General features: G+C 42.3%; 1 protein-coding gene across 18 annotated transcripts in view; it reads left to right on the top strand.

Annotated features, from left to right (window-relative positions):
* Positions 1-19,639, top strand: part of PTPRG (protein tyrosine phosphatase receptor type G) — a 777,241-nt gene that overhangs the window by 714,814 nt on the left and 42,788 nt on the right. For all 18 annotated transcript variants that reach the window (XM_086367088.1, XM_086367083.1, XM_086367086.1 and 15 more), the window contains one exon: positions 12,833-12,924. In XM_086367088.1, coding sequence (XP_086223214.1) covers positions 12,833-12,924 — 92 coding nt within the window. The remainder of the gene's footprint in view (positions 1-12,832; positions 12,925-19,639) is intronic.

Raw genomic sequence — 19,639 nt, 5'->3', positions numbered from 1 at the left:
CCCTGCAGACCCTGGATCCCAGCTGTCTGCCTCATTCTCTAGAATGGTTTTCTTTATCATCTAGTACCCCATACATTTTACTTGGTTTGTGGTCTCCCCCAACTACAATGAGAGCTTCCTAAAGGCAAATGGATGTCTTCTTAGTGCAAGAATAAATACCTGGCACATGGTTGGGATTCTCGAACTCTCTGGGTGAATGATGAATATGAGCAAAGCTTCCTTACAGTTCTTTCAAGACCTTTGCTGTGAGGCTCGGAGATGCAGTACTTTTCTGAGTCCCCAGAAGGAACGCTGCTGTTGTTTGCACGTCTTCTCTAGATACGATTATGGCTGGGGACTGCTTTGGCCCTGTATGTTTCTATATGTTAAGACATTAGATATTGCTGGAATTGGCCATGTTCTCGCCATTCTGTGAGCTTCTCTTACTAAAGCTTGTCACACAGCAAAGAGAGAGTAGCAGAAAAGTCTCTGGGTAAGTGCCCCACTGGATCATTCTGTGGCTGCTAAACAATTCCCATACAGATGGGTAGGTTTTGTGTTAGTTTGTTCTTCTCCACTAACCCTCACCCTTTATTACATTCTTTGCCTTTGAGAGGAGGCAGACAGGACCAGCCCCCCATCCCCATGGAATAAGTTTTGTTGACTCTACCGCATTTGTGCAGCAGTGCGTGTATAATCATTTTCCTCTTGCATCACCTAGAATATGTGTTGACCTCTGGAAAATGCCCGGGGCCTCTCCCCTCTGAATTGATTCAGCCAACAAACACAGCTGTTGGGTAGCTGTGCAATTGAAATCCATTTTAAAAGGTTAAGTGGTGAGAGATACTTCTTGCACGGTCTTTGCATTTTTAGTTTCTTTCCCCCTGGATGGGGAATCAGAACACCAAGGATCTCACCCTGCCTCCACCATGAAACCTAGGTCAATGACTTGACCTCTCTGAGCCTAGTTTCCAGAATCTGCAGTGAGCAGGATATTAAAGATCGCATGAGGTGGTATGTGTCAGGGAAGTTTGGAAAGATTCATGGAAGCCGAAGTTGTCAGCTGTGGATATCTCCTTCCCAAATCGTGATGTCATTCCTCCCAGCATCTGTGGACAGCAAGCATTTGCACAGTCCCCAGGTTAAGACTGTCCCAAACACGGATCCACATCCACTGCGTGCAGCTAGCTTCACTGCGTTCTTCCACTTGGATTTTAGGACTTTTAGTTCCCTGGGATCCTCAGAAAATGCCATCAGTCGTGGCCGCTTTGCCACACCTCTAAGTAGGTGTCTTAGACCAGAAATGCTCTTTGAGTGTTCTCTGCTTCATTTCTCAGCAGCAAGTAAAAAACTCACAGTCCAACAGCATATCTATTCAAATGTGAGATTCTCACTCACTGATGGTAGAAATACGTGGAAGGAACAATTCCACGGCATAAGATTCGCCACTAACTGAGAAGTGCATGGAATTGAGTTGAATCTCCCTTGGTCTAGTAGATGCATCCTTTTTCTGAAATAAGATATTTAATATAGGTCCCTGTGCTATATAGTAAATCTTTGTTGCTTACCTAGTTTATTAATGTTTCGGCCATGCCACAGGGCATGTGGGGTCTTAGTTCCCCAACCAGGGATCGGACCCTTGCCCTGTGCATTGCAAGTCAAGTGTCCTAACCATTGGACTGCTAGGGAAATCCTAGTAGACACATCCCCTTGATGAGTTGTGATGCATTTGTGAGAGTGAATGACCTGAAACGCTGTAGTGTTAGAGGACTTCCCTGGTGAAACCAGACGTGAGACTGCTCTTCCAGCGTTTCCTCAGGTTTTTATAGAAAGCAGCAGCCTTCCGTGGGGATGCGCCTAGACAGAAAACTTATTTCACCCTTCACTGAGAAGAAGTTACCTTATATGACCTTTCTTTAAAAAGCTTTCAACCAGATCATAATCCCTTATTTTTTGTAAAACTACGCAGTCCTATTTAGTAAATTTGTAACATAGTTTGTAATTTCATTGTAACAATTCATGGTTGTATTTATTCTTAAGGTTTCTTCCAGTTATTATAGGACAGTTGTCTTACATAAGAAAAAGCAATGTAAGGAAAACACAAATTTCTAAAATATCACCAGTTTTTAAAAATTCTATTAAGTTTCAGCACAATTTTTCTTTAATTGAGACCTCCTTAGTATCCTTTTAAATGATTTACCTTAGGAATTATCTAATTTTATAATTTTTTTTATGTGGACCAGTTTTACAGTCTTTATTGAATTTGTTACAGCACTGCTTCTGTTTTATGTCTTGGTTTTTTGGCCTTGAGGCATATGGGATCTTAAGTCCTCAAACAGGGATCAAACCTGTACCTCCTGCATTGGACAGCGAAATTGGACTGCCAGGGAAGTTCCTCTAATTGTTTTTATGTCTAAAAGTAGTAGGATATTTATTGAATATTTATGGAACACTTACCCTGCCCACTGGATCTCACTCATTCTTTGTCCATACTTGAAACCTAACAGGAAGATTTCTAGGCTCTAGATGTATTAACTTAAGTTATTTCATCATTTGAATCCTTCACTTTCTATCACTGATTTTTCAAAAAAGATGTTTCCAGACAACTACCAGTAAACTGAACCATTACACAGTTTTGAAGTGTGGGCAACAGAATGAGACTGAAAATTCAGCTACCAAACTGTTGTAGAGTCCCTAAGTCATCATTATAAAAGGTGTAACATACTCTGATCCTAGAACTTACTTTGCACTTAACCTTCCTCAGAAGATATCATCATCATCTAATATTTATTGAGCATTTATTGATCAAAATTATGTGGTTTATGTTTTTTTTTCAACATCAATTTTAGGGAAAGTGGTGCAATCCATACCCCCATTTCACAGATGAAGAAACCAAGGCTCAGAGACATCCTTTAATTTGCTGGAGGTTGCATGAATAAATGGTGGGCTAGCATTGGAATTATCTGTGTGACTTCAAAGCACAGATGCTTAGAAATGGCTCTGCCACCTCTTGGCATGTTCCTGACAGTTCTGATATCTGAGGACTTCAGTCTCATTAGGATTTTGCTTCCCTAAATCAAGGCATCTTCAAATACATGTGACTGTTCTCTTAAAATTTTTTCTGGATTTTCTTCTTTCAGTACCGCTGACCACTTGCTTTTCCACTAAATTCTCCTTCATCCTCCATGAAAGCATTTCATCATTATTCTGTTGAAATTTCCTCCATATAAAAAAAAAAAAAACCCACAAAACTCTCCTCTTTGTTTCCAAGTCATCTTTATTCTTTTCTTTCCTAAGAAAAAGACTCTCCCCACCACCACCAATATCGCCATTCCCTGTGCCAAGTAGGAATTTGTGATTTATTTTTTTTTTACGCTCCAGGTCTTAGTTGCCACACATGGGGTCCTCGCTCTTTGTTGGGGCATACTGACTCTTCTGATTGTGGCATGCACGCTCTTAGTTTTTGGCATGTGGAGTCTAGTTCCCTGACCAGGGATTGAACCTGGGCCCTCTGCATTGGGAGCTCAGAGTCTTAACCACTGGGCTGCTAGGGAAGTCCCGAGGCTGTGTGGTTTAAATGACTCGGAGAACAGCTCAAAAACATGTTGAATATTGTTCTATATCACCAACTTTTGGATGATTCTGCTGTGGTTCAAATTCACGGATAAACAGCTCTGATCTTGAAACCCCAAAGCGTAAGTAGAACCAGCAAGTTACATTGGCTCTTTAAAAAATACTATGAAATAGACGAAAGGTTAAGGAAAGCTTTGCTAACCTTTTGATCCTCATCTCTTGGAGATAGATGCTTATAGGAACCTTTGAGGAAACTTGAGTTATCAGATTTACTAGCTCGAACTGAAATTTAGAAATTTAGACTCTTCATAGTGTCCTGGTTTAATTGGCAAAGATAGTGCTGTAAGAAGGAAGACTTTTTTTTTCACCTAAATCCTGTACAGTGTGGAAATTGTAAACCCAGTGCGGCAGCGAAGGTTGGTTAGCCAAGCATATGAGAGAGAACTCCTTATGCAAACATTTTACCAGACAGTTCCAATCACTAGAGAAGTGACATCAATTATTTTATTAAGATTTTTTTTTTTTTTGCCATCTGAAAAATTTTATTGAAAATTCTCAAAGTAGATTTTATGAAGCTATTGCACATTTAGAACTACCTATACATATGCTATGTCAATGATTTTTTTTTTCTAAAAAAACTGCTGCAGAATTTACCGAAGGGTTTTTCTGGATTGCAAATACACAGAGAGAATCGTTGAAGGATAGAAAAATCTGATTTAAGAACATTTCTGTGATTCAGGTTGTATATGTTGGGGCTACTATAGACCTCTGTAGGCTAATGCTAATGATTTAAACAATAAATAAGCTGCATAAAAGAATTGTACAGTGGATCTCAAGCTTTACCCTGCCTCAGAATCTCTGGGAGGGCTGATAAAGAGTGCAGGACCCCAGCCCCAGAGCAGACCACAAGCATCAGCAACACCTGGAAACTTCCTAGGAATGCAAGTTCTCAGGCTCCACTATAGGAAATTTTTTTTAAAAATTCATTCATTTCTTTGGCTGTGCTGGGTCTTACTTGCGGTATGTGGGACCTTGAGTTACAAAATGCAGGATCTTTAGTTGTGGCATGCAGACTCTAGTTCCCTAACCAGGGATTGAACCCAGGTCCCCTGCATTGGGAGCAAAGAGTCTTAGCCACTGGACCACCAGGATAGTCCCTATCAGGAAATGTTTTACATTGTGAAATTTGCTATGTGTATAATGCTTGAGAAATTACGCAGTCTTCTTCCAGATAAATTAAATTGTGACTTCTTCAGGAGAATGAAAGGGGCTTTGACTCTTCATTCATCCCACTAATCACTTTTCAAAATCAAATGTTCCATGCTCACTGGTCTCCCATTGTTACTCTGGGAAGATAAAGCACAATTGAATGTAATGACCTAGCTATCAGCCCCGTTCTAGCAGTCTGTCTTCTAAGATATTGAAGTAGTCACAAACTTCTGTCCTTTAAGATCATCATCATCATTATTATTTTGGCCAAGCTGTGCAGCTTGCAAGATTTCAGTTCCCCAACTAGGGATTGAACCCACACCATGGCAGTTGGATCCATATTATTATTAAATTGATATTATTATTATTAATATCTGCAAGTATTTTTAAAAATCTACTGTTTCCATCTTTGGGGCAATCTTTTGAAACACCAAGCTTACGTTATATTTTCACTGCAGTTATTAATGAATTACATTTTCACTCAAACTATTAATGAAACATATATAATATGTCATCTGCAAATTATATTGAGTGTATTATGCTACTTATTCTTTTAGACTTTCATCATATGTAGCTTTTTAAAATCAGAACTCAGCTCATTGAATTAGCCTGTTTATAGAGCATGTTGAAAGGGCTTTTCCAAATGTGCCTATTGTCAAACACAAATGTCCTTATAAATGTTTTTCTCTGGAAATTAGAAAAACTAACTAACAAGAACATTACAAAACAAAATGTTGCTGCTAACCAACATTTAGAAATCCAGAAATGATTCGTGCCTTTCCCTCAGTTAAAACACATCTTAATAATTTGAAGGTCACTGGCTTCAGCAGGGTGCCAGCACATAAAGGGGTTTTAAACATGCAGTTTAAAACCCTTGGGATTAAACCAACCTTGTTGGCATATTTTATTTATACAGAGATTATCTCCAAAGGAGATTCATTGGTCTTTTGACTATAATGAAGCCCTTTCTTTATTGACTTCATTGTGTCATAAATGAAAAGAGATTTCTTTTTTATGGCAGGAAATAAAATGTCCTCATCTCCACAGCGCTCCTTGCATCCTAAGAGTCTGATTTAGACAAAAATCTATTGTGTCCTAAATCAGGAGCTAAAAATCTCAATAATTGTATTTGCTATTTGCTTTATCTTCTTAAGTTGACACAGGTATTAACAAGCACAGAGAGAGGCCTGAACTTGGCTTCTGAGATGAGAGGCTGATCCCTCCTCAGAAAGGAAGGAGACTGAGTTCTCAGCATTAAGGTCTGTCCACTACAGGGGTGGTTCGCAGTCCCTGAAAACAGCCCAGTCATGGGGCTTGGGGTCAGGAGGATGCCTGAGTATGATTGAACTGGACCCAAGTACTAGGCCCTCCTTGCCCTCATATCGATTTGGTTGGGATTTGGAATAGGGTTGAAGGAAATGCTAAGTATTAAATGAAGTTCGCACAGGTTGGCCTCAGTAAGTGACTGAAGGCCTTCTGGAATCTTCATGGTAAATTTATATGTATACCCACAACCTGCCAGAGTAAACAAGCAGCGATAATTTTCTGAAACAGACCTTAGGCCAGTCAACCCCACAGCTAAGCATCTTGGAAGGCAGGAAGGTAAATACCATGGTATTTTATTTACCTGGCATCTTCAAGGTGACCCAGAGTTTACCTTTGAAGCCAAAGTGATTCATTTCAGCCCATTTTTGTTGGAGAACTTCTTTAACACGTATTGTATGCTTTTCTGCCCTCTCGCTGTATATGTTCAGTTTAAGACCTAGAGGGGTCACGTTAAGGCCCAGGAAGCCAGCTTTGGGGTCAGCCTGGCCCAGCCATTTGATGGCAGTGAACCCTGGCCAGGTTCTTTGTTTCTCCCAGCCCCCAGATCATAGGATCTCGCATGCATAGCGATTCTCATCTCATAGTAAATCACAGCTTTACTATGATTTACTGTGGCACCTACTAAATGCCAAGCTCTCTGGTAAGTACTTATGTTTTCCAGTTTGTTCTGCATAGCACTCTGAATTAGCTGGTTCTGATTTCCAACTAGATGAGGAACGGCAGTCGTAGAGATGTAAGGTCCGGTATCACCAGGCCGACTGATTCTGGCTTTTTCCACCACTATCTCTGGGTACCTGATGTACAGGAAGCATTCTGGCCGCGGTGGCAGGTGAGAATAAGGGCTACACAGTTATACGGAGTTGCAGGCTAAAGACCCTACCACCCTGCAGCGTGCTAGGCAAGGCCCTCTGCAGCTCCCCCCTGTGGTGGGCTTTCAGGGACCGCCTCAGGTGCTGATTTTTTTTCTTTGCAATTTCAAAGGAAAAATTGCTGAGTTTTTCCTTTTGGTTTATCTGTTGTTCCTTAATACTAAGAGTCTGCAAATTTAGCATGGGTGAGTTCTCTCTAATGGAATGGGTCTGAGCATGCAAGCACAACAGAGATATAACCACAGATTTTAGAAGCAACTTTTCTTTTTTTTTCTTTCTGTTTTTATTGAAGTATAGTTGATTCACAATGTTGTGTTAGTTTCTGGTGTACAGCAAAGTGATTCAGTTATATAGACATACCCATGAATATGTTGGAGAAGGAAATGGCAACCCACTCCAGTGTTCTTGCCTGGAGAATCCCAGGGACGGGGGAGCCTGGTGGGAGGCCATCTATGGGGTCACACAGAGTCAGACACGACTAAAGCGACTTAGCAGCATGTATATGTATTCATTTTCATGTTCTTTTCCATTATAGTTTATTGCAAGATATTAAATATAATTCCCTGTGCTATATAGTAGGACCTTATTGTTTATCCCTTCTGTATATTGTAGTGTATATATGTCAATCCCAAACTCCTAATTTATCCCTCCTCCATTCTCTTCCCCCTTTGGTAACTGGATGTTTGTTTTCTATGGCTTGTGACTCTGTGTCCATTTTATAAATATATTTGTTTGTATCACATTTTAGATTCTACGTGTAAATAATATCATATGGTACTTGTCTTTTTCTTTCTGACTTACTTCACTCAGTATGACAATCTCTAGGTCCATCTCTGTTGCTGAAGATGACAAAATTTTATCCTTTGTTATGGCTAAGCTGTATTCCCATTGTGTGTGTGTGTACTGTGTCTTCTTCATTCATCTGTCAGTGGACATTTAGTTTTTAAAAGCAACTTTTCTTTATGTTCACATGCATTTTTCTCCATTTTTTGCAGTTTTGCATTTGAGGTCAACATTAACCAGCTCTTTTCTCCCTCTTGGAATCTCTCACCTTCATACTTTGTTTTCAGTAGAGGTTCAGCCTCTTACAATGCTCTGCTTTGGATGCGTACAAACCAGAAACTAATTTCAGGCTTCATCAGAGGTGGTACATAAGGATGTTTTGTTGTGGACTGACCAAAATAAAGGACCTCTTATGTGCTGGATTTAATTCCAACCACAAAAGGCTAAAATCTTGGAACAAAGTATAAATAATATTATTTAAGACCAACAAGGCCACTTTTCCTGATCCTCAACTGACTGTATCAAATATTTTGTAACAGGGTAGTATAGTGGTGATAGTAGTTATCCCATTTTTGCCTTATTTAAACCTTTGGTATCTGAAAGCTCTATACTTAAAAATACTGGCACAAAGTATACTGTGTATAACATTTTATCAGATTAACAGACACGCTGTGCCTAATTGCTTGCTTTTCCTTGCAACTGTGCTCTGAGAATGAAGGCGGTGTGTTCCATCACATGGGAGCCCGGGCTTTGGGCTTAATACACCAGGATTCGAATGTCAGCTCTGCCGCTTAGTAATGGTGTCGCTTTGGACAAGTTGCCTCAGGTTCCTTACGTGTAAATTGAAGATGACGGCACCCTCTGTGCCTAGTCCTTGTGAAGATAAGTGTATGCAAAAGGCTGAGCGTAATCCCTGGCAATCAGTGAGGGCTTCCTTCACATTTCCTTCAACTCTATCATGAGACATTTCACTGAATCATGGTAATCCAACGTCTAACCTGTAGTCAGTGAAACCGTCTTTGTTTTTGTTTAAATCATCTATTTATTTGTCTGTGCCAGGTCTTAATTACAGCACATAGGCTCTTCATTTATGGCATGTGAAGTCTTAGCTGTGGCATATGGGATCTAGTTCCCTGACTAGCCCAGGGATGGAACCTGGACCCCCTGCATTGGGAGACGCCGAGTCTTAGCCACTGGACCACCAAGAAGTCCCAAGGCATCTTTACTTTGATTCTAACTCTTTTCCTCTTCTTTGTTTCTCCCTAGTCACCAAGTTATCAAACCCATCCGTTTTAAGACACTGGCAGTCTTCACCTTGCGGTTCTTGCTCTCACTTTCTTATGTTCAGTAGGACACACGTTGCCCTTGAGCAGACACCATCTCACTAATATCTGGCTGAGTCCTAGGTGCTCAGTAAACACCTCTTTAGTGGTGTCCCCTTCACTGTGACCTAGACGACAGCCGCTCTCTCCCACCAGAAGCACTCTTCGCCTTGACTCTGCAGCCAGCTGCCACCACCATGCTCCAGGCTTCAATTCATCTTTCCAAGCCTGTGTTTTCAACTCTTAAGATGAGTATTGAAAACAGTGCCTATCTCTTAGGGCTGTTGGGAGGAATGAGTACATGTAAACACATGTAAAGGGCACAGAAGGTGCCTGGTCCGTAGTTAGTGCTCTGGTCATTGTGGCATTTGTTAATGAAACTCGGCTGTATAGGTGGAAATAACATCTCACAGATGGGTATCTTCTTGTACACAGGCTTTCTACAGATATAAACTGAGCAGATCAGGTCTACAATGCTGTCCTAATTGCTTGGCCTTCTGGCTAGTTAGAGTAATTTTATAATTATCTGGCTCATGTTGAGAGAAATTTAATAGAAAACCAATGTAAGAGGAAAACTATTAGGACTTCTAATTAGCTTCAGCCTTATATTTATCTTCATATCGAAGGAAAAAAGATTTACGACCCTTCAGTTTTATTTATCTTGATTGAAAGACAAAAATGTGTTATCCGGGTGGTCACTATACCATGCGTGTGTGTGTGTGTGTGTATATCTTTCTGTTTGGTTGTTTGGTGGTTTTTTAACATTACTGATGGTGCTTGGAAACCTAGAGAATTGTGATTAGACTTCTTTGGATAAAGAACCAAATTTGAGAGACTAGTGAGTCGTATATTTCCATATGCAGTTCTTGAACTGAGCTCTGCTGGGTTTTGCTGCTTCTAACCATGGGAGGAACTGACCAACTGAGTTATAGGCATGTATAGTGTTAGCTTAGATCGTATAGTTGAGCATTTTGTAGGAAAAAATAATAAATTGTTAACCTTAAAGTGATTTTTTTTTTTTAGTGACTCGAACAGGACTCTGCCCTTTAAAACACCGTGGTATGTACCTTGGAGTAAAATAACTCTGAAGCTGAACTGCAGTCTTATTTGGAGCTAGAGTCCATGTACTTAATCATGGCATGCGTTCCTGCTAAGTCGCTTCAGTTGTGTCTGACTCTTTGTGACCCCATGGACTGTAGCCTGCCAGGCTTATCTGTCCATGGGATTCTCCAGGCAGGAATACTGGAGTGGGTTGCCATGCCCTCCTCCTGGGGATCTTTCCAACCCAGATTTGGAACCCACATCTCTTGATATCTTTTGCATTGGCAGGAGGGTTCTTTACCACTAATGCTACCTGGGAGTCCATATACTTAATCATGGCACCTGAAGTTTATCGGGGATTTCCAGTTCTAAACTATCATTACAGAATAAATGTTGCCCTCAACCTATGACACTGTTTTTTTTAACCTTATTTTGTACTGGGGTATAGGTAAAGAATTCACCTGCAGTGCAGGAGACACAGGTTCCATCCCTGGGTGGGAAGATCTCCTGGAGGAGGAAATGGCAACCCACTCCAGTATTCTTGCCTGGAAAATCCCATGGATGGAGGAGCCTGCTGGGTTACAGTCCATGGGGTCTCAAAGAGTCAGACATGACTGAAGTGACTGAACGCAAGTGCACATAGCCGAGTAACAGTTTTGTGATAGTTTCAGGTAGGTGCAAGGGGACGCAGGCTTACAACCTATTAAACTATTAACCATGTCACTCCACTCTTGGAAACAGTGTCTTTCATGAAATGTCTTTCATTTCAAAATAAATAGGAGAAAAGTGTTGCTGCAGTCTGTAGGCTAGAGTGTTTGTGGGGCCAGGTTGTGTCTCATCTTATTTGTGTCGCCTCTTGTTCAAAGATGAGTTTATTCTTGGGTTAACCTCTTAGACACACTCTAGTTTTGTACACATTAGTCCTTTTCTCAACTTAAGATCTTTTCATTGCCACTTGATCTTTATTATAGAATTTGCTTACTTCTAAACATTTTAAGCGAAGTGATCAGATAATTTGGGAAATTTTTCTTGAACTGTGCATTCTGCTAAATATTCCGGGGAAACATTTTGGCTCAGCTCACTTTGTTAATGCCGGTTACATCATTATGGGCGCTATAGATTTCTTGGGCGTGCAAAATGATTGCATATTCATGAACATCTTCAATCCTGAAATATTTGTAAATAACTTGGCATTTTTTTTTTCATAAGGAGGCCTGTTAAAATTATTAGGTCTTTAGTGGTTCACACAGAAAGAATTGGTACGTACAAGGCACCCCCTATTGGATAAGTCACATTTCTCCGCTAAGCAGGTTGGGTTATGAACGTTTATAAGTCACCTTCCCTAAACAAACTGTATGAGAGACGCTTCTTTTCCTCTTAGGAATGATTCAAGTTTGAAAATGTCAATAGATGCAAAAAGCCACCCTTAGAGCTTTGCTCTCTCGAAAGAAAGTCGAGAAGGAATGACATAGTCAATGTTAGCTGTCACCAGATGAAGAGAAATCAGATTGTCAAGCCTGGATCTCTAACATTCTTGCCAAAGTAGGACCTCATTTACACATACAGATCTTCATACCCTTTGCTAAGAAAAGCATCTGTGGCAGTTTAGATGTTTGTGCGTTTGCCAAAGATCTTTCACTCTGAATAAAGTAAATGTCATGTCTGTTGTTTATCTCAAATTCAGCAGAGTATTTTTAAAAGGAAATATTTGCGGGGGAGGGGCGAGGGAAGGAGAGAAGGGGGAGGTCGGGCAGCTCCAGTGGGTGGGGTGTGGCCGTCCTCAAGGTGCAGGGTGGAGCTGGGTAAATCAGCGTAAAACACTCACGAGGCTCACGAACTGAAAACGTCCTTTTGAAGTGACAGCATCACAAATAAATTGGAATGTGGCGTCTTCCCGAATTTGTACCTAGTTCTGTCAACACCAAAAGAAAATCCAGTTAATTCCATCAAACTGGTTGTTTGGCATTGTGTAGACACAGCTGTCTCGCACGGAAATTGTGAACACGTAAACGTGGATGGCAGTGTACCCAAAGCCAGCTGGTTCGGTGGCACCTGTCTGTGACTGTCTGTGATTGTGTATAAAGATTGCATAGACTTCAAAGATCAGAAACAGAACTGAGTTGTTCCAACTTCAAGCTGGACCCCACTGAATAGCAAATTCTTGAAAAACCTAGGTCGTGATAACATGTCTTAACCAACAAGTACACTTGGTAAATTCAGTTTTAGTTAAAAGTCTGATGTGGTGATTTAAGTATGTACATTTCCTTGAATATGAAAACTAAAGGTAATTCTTTATAGACCATTTTTAAAACCATACTTAGCTTTTCAGTTCAGTTCAGTTGCTCAGTCGTGTCCAACTCTTTGCGACCCCATGAACTGCAGCACGCCAGGCCTCCCTGTCCATCACCAACTCCCGGAGTTCACTCAAACTCAGGTCCATCGAGTCAGTGATGCCATCCAGCCATCTCATCCTCTGTCGTCCCCTTCTCCTCCTGCCCCCAATCCCTCCCAGCATCAGAGTATTTTCCAATAGGCATTCAAAAATCATAATGAGACCCTAATGTCAAGGAAATCCAGAGAAGGCATTTTTCTGGAAGACGTTTATTTCAGGTGATACAGTTATATCACTCTTTGCAGAAATCAAATACCTGTCTTTAGGAATTCCCTTATCGGTGTCATTTGTTTCTAAAAGGAATCTATGTGACTCTGAATATTATTTTATTCCTACAGATGACATGGAAGCCATTCCTGTCAAACAGTTTGTTAAACACATCGGTGAGCTCTATTCTAATAACCAGCATGGGTTCTCCGAGGATTTTGAGGTATGCTTCAAAACCGGACGTTCCTTTCCAGAAAGCTAACTCTTCTTTTACAGAGATTTGTTTGTAAACTTGAAATGAATGTATCTCGAGCATCACAAAAGCAGTCACTGAGGAAAGTGGGGACTGGCTGTCTTTTCCTTACACTGAGAGTTCTCACGGGCCTTCCTTTCCCAGTACAAGTGAGGTGAAAGAGAGTTGCCTGCACACTTCCTGAACATGCATTTCTGTGAGAGAACAGACTCAGTGGAAGGAAAGAGGCAGACTCGGATTGTGTCTTTTGCATTCTCACTGGGACAGCAGTCGTCATGCAGAGGACAGGCTCCTAATTCCACGTCCGTTCTGGGAGGCACATGGTGTAGGGGAGACCACAGGTTGTCAGTCTGAGGAGTCAGATGCCGGCTCCACCAGTCATGATCATTCTGGAGCCAGTCATTTCACCTCTGATCCCCAGTTTCCTCATTTTTTATGATTTTATTTATTTATTTGGCTGTGCTGGGGCTTTGTAGCTTCACAGGCTTTCTCTAGCTATGGAGAGCAGGGGTCACTTTCTCGTTGCGATACACCAGCTTCTCACTGTGACACCTTCTCTTGTTGCAGCGCACAGGCTCTAGGGTGTGCAGGCTTCAGTAGTTGCGGCTCCCAGGCTCTAAAGCACAGGCTCAGTAGTTGTGGCACACAGGCTTTAGCTATTCCACCGCACGTGGGATCCTCCCAGACCAGGGATCGAACCCGTGTCTTCTGCACTGGCAGGTGGATTCTTCACCACCGAGCCACCAGGGAAGCCACCTCCCCCACCCCACCATCCTTCCTTTTTGAAAATGGCAGCAACATCACTTCCTACCCCAACCATGTTGGCAGAAACGAATGATGAACATCCTGGAGAGAGCTAGGTTAATAGCTGCTGCTGCTGAGTCGCTCAGTCGTGTCCGACTCTGCGCAACCCCATGGACTGCAGCCCACCAGGCTCCTCCGTCCATGGGATTTTCCAGGCAAGAGTACTGGAGTGGGCTGCCATTGCCTTTTCCGTTAACAGTTAAGCCCGTGCAAAAGTGGATTGTTCTTGTTTTCGCGATTATTAAGCCCTGGAGAGGAGACATGGGTGAGCAGAGCCTCCTGGTTTTGAGAGCTGGTGTGTAGGGAACAAGGAAGGTAGAGAGCAGCGCGCACCGCCCTGCCAGCTCCGGGTCCCGCGCCAGCTCGGCAGTGACAGGGTGTCAATGAGGAGCTATTAAACAGACTGCCCTTTTCTTCACTGAGGCGCTTCACTGAGGCACATCTCTGGCAGCACGAGCGGTGCTGAGGGGGCCAAGTTTTCGTGGCAGCTCAGCTGTCTTCTAGCTTTGTGGGTAAGTCAGTTCCTTTCTGTCTCATTTCTCCTTTAAAATGGAAATGACGCCGAGGGTGCTAACCTGCCCACCTCTTTTCACAAAATTGGTCTGGGGGCCCACTTGGAATAATGAAAGGGAAGCCCTTGGAGGTCACCTAGGAGCCATACGGCTGGGAGGCTCAATTATTTTCTCACAGAGGAGGAGAGAGAAAAAAGAAGACCAGAAGCCCTGTTTCTATGCAAATTTGGGAGTCCCTGAAGGCCATCCTAAAGGCAATTACATTGACAACTTGTTTTAAATGAAGTCCCTCTCCTAGCTTTTTGGTTCTTTGTTTTATTTCTGGAGCAGAAGCAGAGCAAAGATGGTAGAGAGAAGGACCCCTCTGACGTATTCTGCAGAGTCATATGTTTCTTGGAAAAAGCAAAAAAAACATGTCAAGTGCTTATTGCGGCTATTAGATGCTGACCCAAAAAAAGGTGCCTGTCCAAGTACAGAGCACATGGTGTGAAGTCAGACATTTTGCATTCATGAGGACAGCACATGTGTGGGGTGTTTGAGTGATTTAGTTCAATTGACTGTTGGCTGGATGACTGAGCAAGAATATTGAGGCATTTAACAGTGTTGATGGTATTCCGGACAAACATTCATCCTCTCGAGACGAGAATTTGATCAGGATGATCAAATGCAGCTCCAGTTTCTCAATTATTTATGATTTGAGACCCCAGTGCTATTCATCACAGCTGGTTTTGACACCATTTAATTATTCAAAATAATCAGCTACACCTCTGTAAACTGGCTCTGACTCAAAATGGGCTTCACTGCATCAAAATCACGCCTCTTAACAAGTCCTGGGCATCTGTACCCTGTTTCTAGCCTAAAAAAAAATTACTGAGGCTGTAGCTTTTGTCACCTATATTGAAGTCTGTAGCTTGTCACCTGGTATGTTTGGGACTGGAACAGGGAGGGCGGGGAGATGGGTGGCTTTGTTTTATCATTGTTATTTCACAGTCTGTGCTAGTTTGAAAGGTTTCAAGTCAGGGCTCTTCACCCTAGCAAGAACATCCTTTCTTCCAAAAAGAATAGTAAGACACTCATGCAGAGAAGGAAATGAGACGGTAGAAAAGCCTACTTCTGTACTGTTGGCCTTCAAATTTAGGAGAAATTTGAAGTATTTTAAAACAGTAGTGCTCCTTTTACATAGCTCTGCTAAAAAGGAAAATAGTAATAGGATCTTTAACAAACTCTCAAGGCTGGTTTTTTTTGGCTGTACCACGCAGCTTGATCTCGGTTCCCTGACCAGGGACTGAACCCAAGTGCTCAGCAGTCCTAAACAGTGGACCGCGAGGAGATTCCCTTATCAAGGCTATTTTATAGACAAGAGATAGTCATAGACTGTAAAAAAAAAAAAAAAAATAAGGTCAGGACAAGAGATTTTGTGTAATTCAACAAGAATAAAACAAAACCCTCATCGTGTTAAGAGAGTAGAAACCTCAGCTCCAGATTTCCGGGTCCTTTTACATGGAGTAATTACAGCCGATATCTGCTTGGCACCATTGCTCAGATTATTTCACTCATTCCTCAGAAATAACCCTTGTGAGCTGTGAGCTGTTTTGTCCCCATTTTGCAGATGAGGAAGACTGAGGCATTGGTTAGTTCAGTAATGAAGTGGCAGCAGTAGGACCACTTTCTGATCAGGAAGACCAAAGCTTTCTGATTCAAGCCCACATGTTTAGCCCTAAGGCCATCCAGACTCTGCATTTAAGTAAGTAGTATCCTATAGTAAGGAGAATTAACCAAGATGATCAGTGATTGTCTAAAACTGATCATGCAGCTGACGGACCAGTAAATTCCTTGGCAAAAAAAGTAGAAGAGGGAGGTTAGAATAAAGGAGCTACCGCACCCCCCACCCCATCCCACAACTAAGAATACTGGGAGCCCAATACATGATCTTCATGGTCTAGAGCCTTCCCAAAGGGCTGAGAATCTCACTTACAAAAATCTTACATAACTTGTGAATAGAGGCCTGAAATTAGTCCAAGAACGAATCTTAAGATTATAGAGAAAACCACTTAACAGTTAATATTTGCCCATGTTGTTATTCAGTTGCTCAGTCTTGTCTGACTCTGTGCCCCCATGGACTGCAGCATGCCAGGCTTCCCTGTCCTTCAGTATCTCCCAGAGATTGCTCAGACTCATGTCTGTTGAGCCCATGATGTCATCCAACCATCTCATTCTCTGTCGTCCCCTTCTCCTCTTGCCCTCAATCTTTCCAGCATCAGGGTCTTTTCCAGTTTGCCCATGAAAAGGCGTTGAAGCCAGTCATTCTACAGTTACTAAGTACCTGCTATTCTCTGGATGTTTTATAAGGCACAGAGATGGACTGGACAGAGAACTTGCCCTCAGAGAGTTCATTCTGGTTGGGGGAGACCAGAGTGAACACAGCTAATGCAGAAAGAGGTCAGAGCAAAAGAAGTGCCAATCCAGGAATGAAGTTCTGCCAGGAAAGCAGAGGAGAAAGGCTGCTAGGAATTTTGATTGGGTTTTTCCGCGAAAGTTCTATTATTTGCCCCATCTTGTTTTCAGATTGTGGAGGGAAATGGGAAAAAAAAAAAATGGTGAATACCTGTCATGTGTTCAGAACTTTGCTGCTTAAGGAGAATGAGAAATGATCCGCTGGTAATTTTGAGTCTTTGTCTAGAGGTGATACTGAATGCAAGCTTTTTGTCCTTGTCAGATAAATTCTGAAGGCTGTTAAAAAGCTGGGGACATTATAGCTTTAGCAGATTTTGCAGTCCCTGGAAATAGCATCAATCCTGGTGTCAGGATAGTGCTCAGTGACTATTCCCTTGACTACCTTAGCTGACTTCAGCCTCACTCTTCCCCCGCCTCCCAGGTCATAATCAAGGAGTCTTCCAGAGGCTCGGTGCTAGCAAATAATCTTTCAAAATCAGGGGAGCTGCAAGGCCCTGTGGGTCAGCAGAATTAATAGGCAGAGGTCAGGAGCATCACAGGCTTAAAAGTGGAGTGCAGAGATGAGGCCAGAGGTCCAATACCCTCTTGACAAGATCCTTTGGGGGATCGAGTCTGTTAAAGTTAGCTCCAGCTCAGCTGAATTTGGGCCGGTTGCTCATCTTAAGTCAAGAGAACAAAGCTTTGTCCACCTTGAGCCCAGGCACCAAGGGGCCAGTGGCCACAATTACCTTATGTAAGATGCAGAGTTCCGTTGTTGCTGATGACACATACGAGGGAGTTCCTGACGGAGGTGGAAAACTGCAGAAAGAAGGCTGCCTGCAAGTTGGCAGTTTCCTGAGCCTCAGTGACAGAATGCCGGGGTGGGTCTTATATGACCCAAAGGAAAACTTTGTAAAACCTTATCGTGAAAGAAATCATAGGTGATGAAGCTGAGGTTTTTACGTTGAGGCTCTTATGAAGAGTGAGGAAAAAAGTGTGTTAGCCAAGTTGTACAGGAAAAAATAATTCTGTTTTATAGACCAGCTGTAGGATGACAGACACTGGGATAGTTTCTTCAGAGATAGGTTGATTTTCTGGAGGGTAAGGCAGACACTTGGGATAAAGACATACGGATTTAGAGGGGGATGAAGAGGAGCACAGACTATCCTGGGTAAGGAAAATTGCTGTGAAGCAGAGAGCAGGAGGTTGTACAGGCTGTTCAAAGGGCACAGAGTTAAAACTGTCCGGTGTTGGGAAGGAAGAGGTACATAGGTGGGGGCCCTGAAAGCCTGACTCGGGGGTTTGGAATCTCTCTAAGAGGTGTCTGAGCAAGAGAAGAACATAGGTAAGCAGCCTTTGAAGAAAACCAGTGTGGCCATAGTGGTCGCCTGAGCAGAGGGGAGGAGAGGCTGGCAGAGGGTGTGACTGGTACCTGATGAGGGCCAGCTCCCTGTCCGACACTCAGCGAGCACTGTGCTGTGGTCCTGACTTATTCTCGTGCAGGACAGGCCCCTGAACGTAGATGGGGGCGGCCTGAGCTCAGACACTAAGGCTGTTACACACGCTTGGCCTAACCCTTGGTCACCAGGTCCAAAGTATTTCCTTCTCAGCTTGCTTCATTGTGAAGCTGAGTAACCTGAAAGATTTCTAGATCTGTTTCGGCTTTTTTTTCTTTTTTTCCAATTAAGCTTCTGAATGGGAGGACAGGAGGTCAGCATGTGCCTTTGGACAGCCTCCTCCATCCACAGCTCCAGGCACGAGGTGAAGCAGCCCGTATCATCTCTGAAGAACTCTCTATCTGTCAACTTGTATTTTTCTTTTTTTCTCTTTTGGTTCACTTTTTTTGAGTTAGGCTTTGTTGTAGATCCCTTGTTTTCAGTTGGCTCTTCTTGGTGGTGGTGTGTCCTGGTCATTCGCATAGTATTCATTTTGAGAATTCCGGCTCTGTTATAGAGACAGGAAAGTGCAAACAAGCTTAAATCTTAAACTTTTTATTTGGGTACTGACTAAGTAACTGTACTATACACATTCTGTTGGCCAGTGTCACTTCAAAGGGTCTTAACACCTATTAAAATCACATTAACTTTGAAATGCCAGTTCAGCTGGAGAAAAAGCACTCCAGGATCAGATGATATTATCAGCATCTAAATGAACCAGGCGGTACTGCAAGGAATTACAGATGACATTATTATCCACAAGACAAAATCAGAAGGCCGTAGGCCAACCCCTTGGGTTCTCGTAAAATCAGATTTAGCATTATTTATGACCATTCCTTGTTTTCTGTCATTCACATAATTGGAAAAGTGAAATAGAGGCGACAGATCAGACTAAGGGTTTTAGATAGCCCAGAGTTTGATTGGCCATATTGAATGGCCGCTTTAAACAGTACAGACAGCTGCTCCCACACAGGCTCAGCCAATTGCATTAGACTGTAATAGAGGCCCCACCTCAGTCCAGTGAGTGTGGTCAGAGTCACACAATGGGGAAAAAAAATATCAATAAGGCAAATCTCCAACTAAAGTACTCAAAGCTGAAATCTCAGCACAGGATGTCTGAACAGCTCAGCCCAGAAGAGGTACATGCCAAAGGTTTGACCTTCAGAACCCAGGAACCAAAGCATGTCAGCTTATTTCACAGATTTGTGTACAGGCTGAATTAATGTCTTCCAGAATACAAATCCATTTTCAAAGGTTTTCTGCCCCTGAAACTATTCAGAAGAGTACACCTTGGGCTTTCAAGGCAATCCTGAATGGCAGATATTCTGAGTACGGCTAGCATTGCTCCTGTTCCTAGAGATGTTAAAACAGCAGACTCATTAAATTACGCTCACATTTTATGTCTATTTTAGAGAGAACAGCCAAAGGCAGCCTTCAGGCCTTTTAAACCAGCATTCACCAAACTGTAGGTTATAAACCATTTTAGATAGAACAGCAGGT

This window comes from Bos grunniens, chromosome 22 (genome assembly GCF_055505025.1).
Source record: "Bos grunniens cultivar Pamir isolate PY7600 chromosome 22, Bosgru_T2T1.0, whole genome shotgun sequence".
Taxonomy (NCBI): domain Eukaryota; kingdom Metazoa; phylum Chordata; class Mammalia; order Artiodactyla; family Bovidae; genus Bos; species Bos grunniens.
This window is presented reverse-complemented; position numbering and strand designations above follow the sequence as displayed.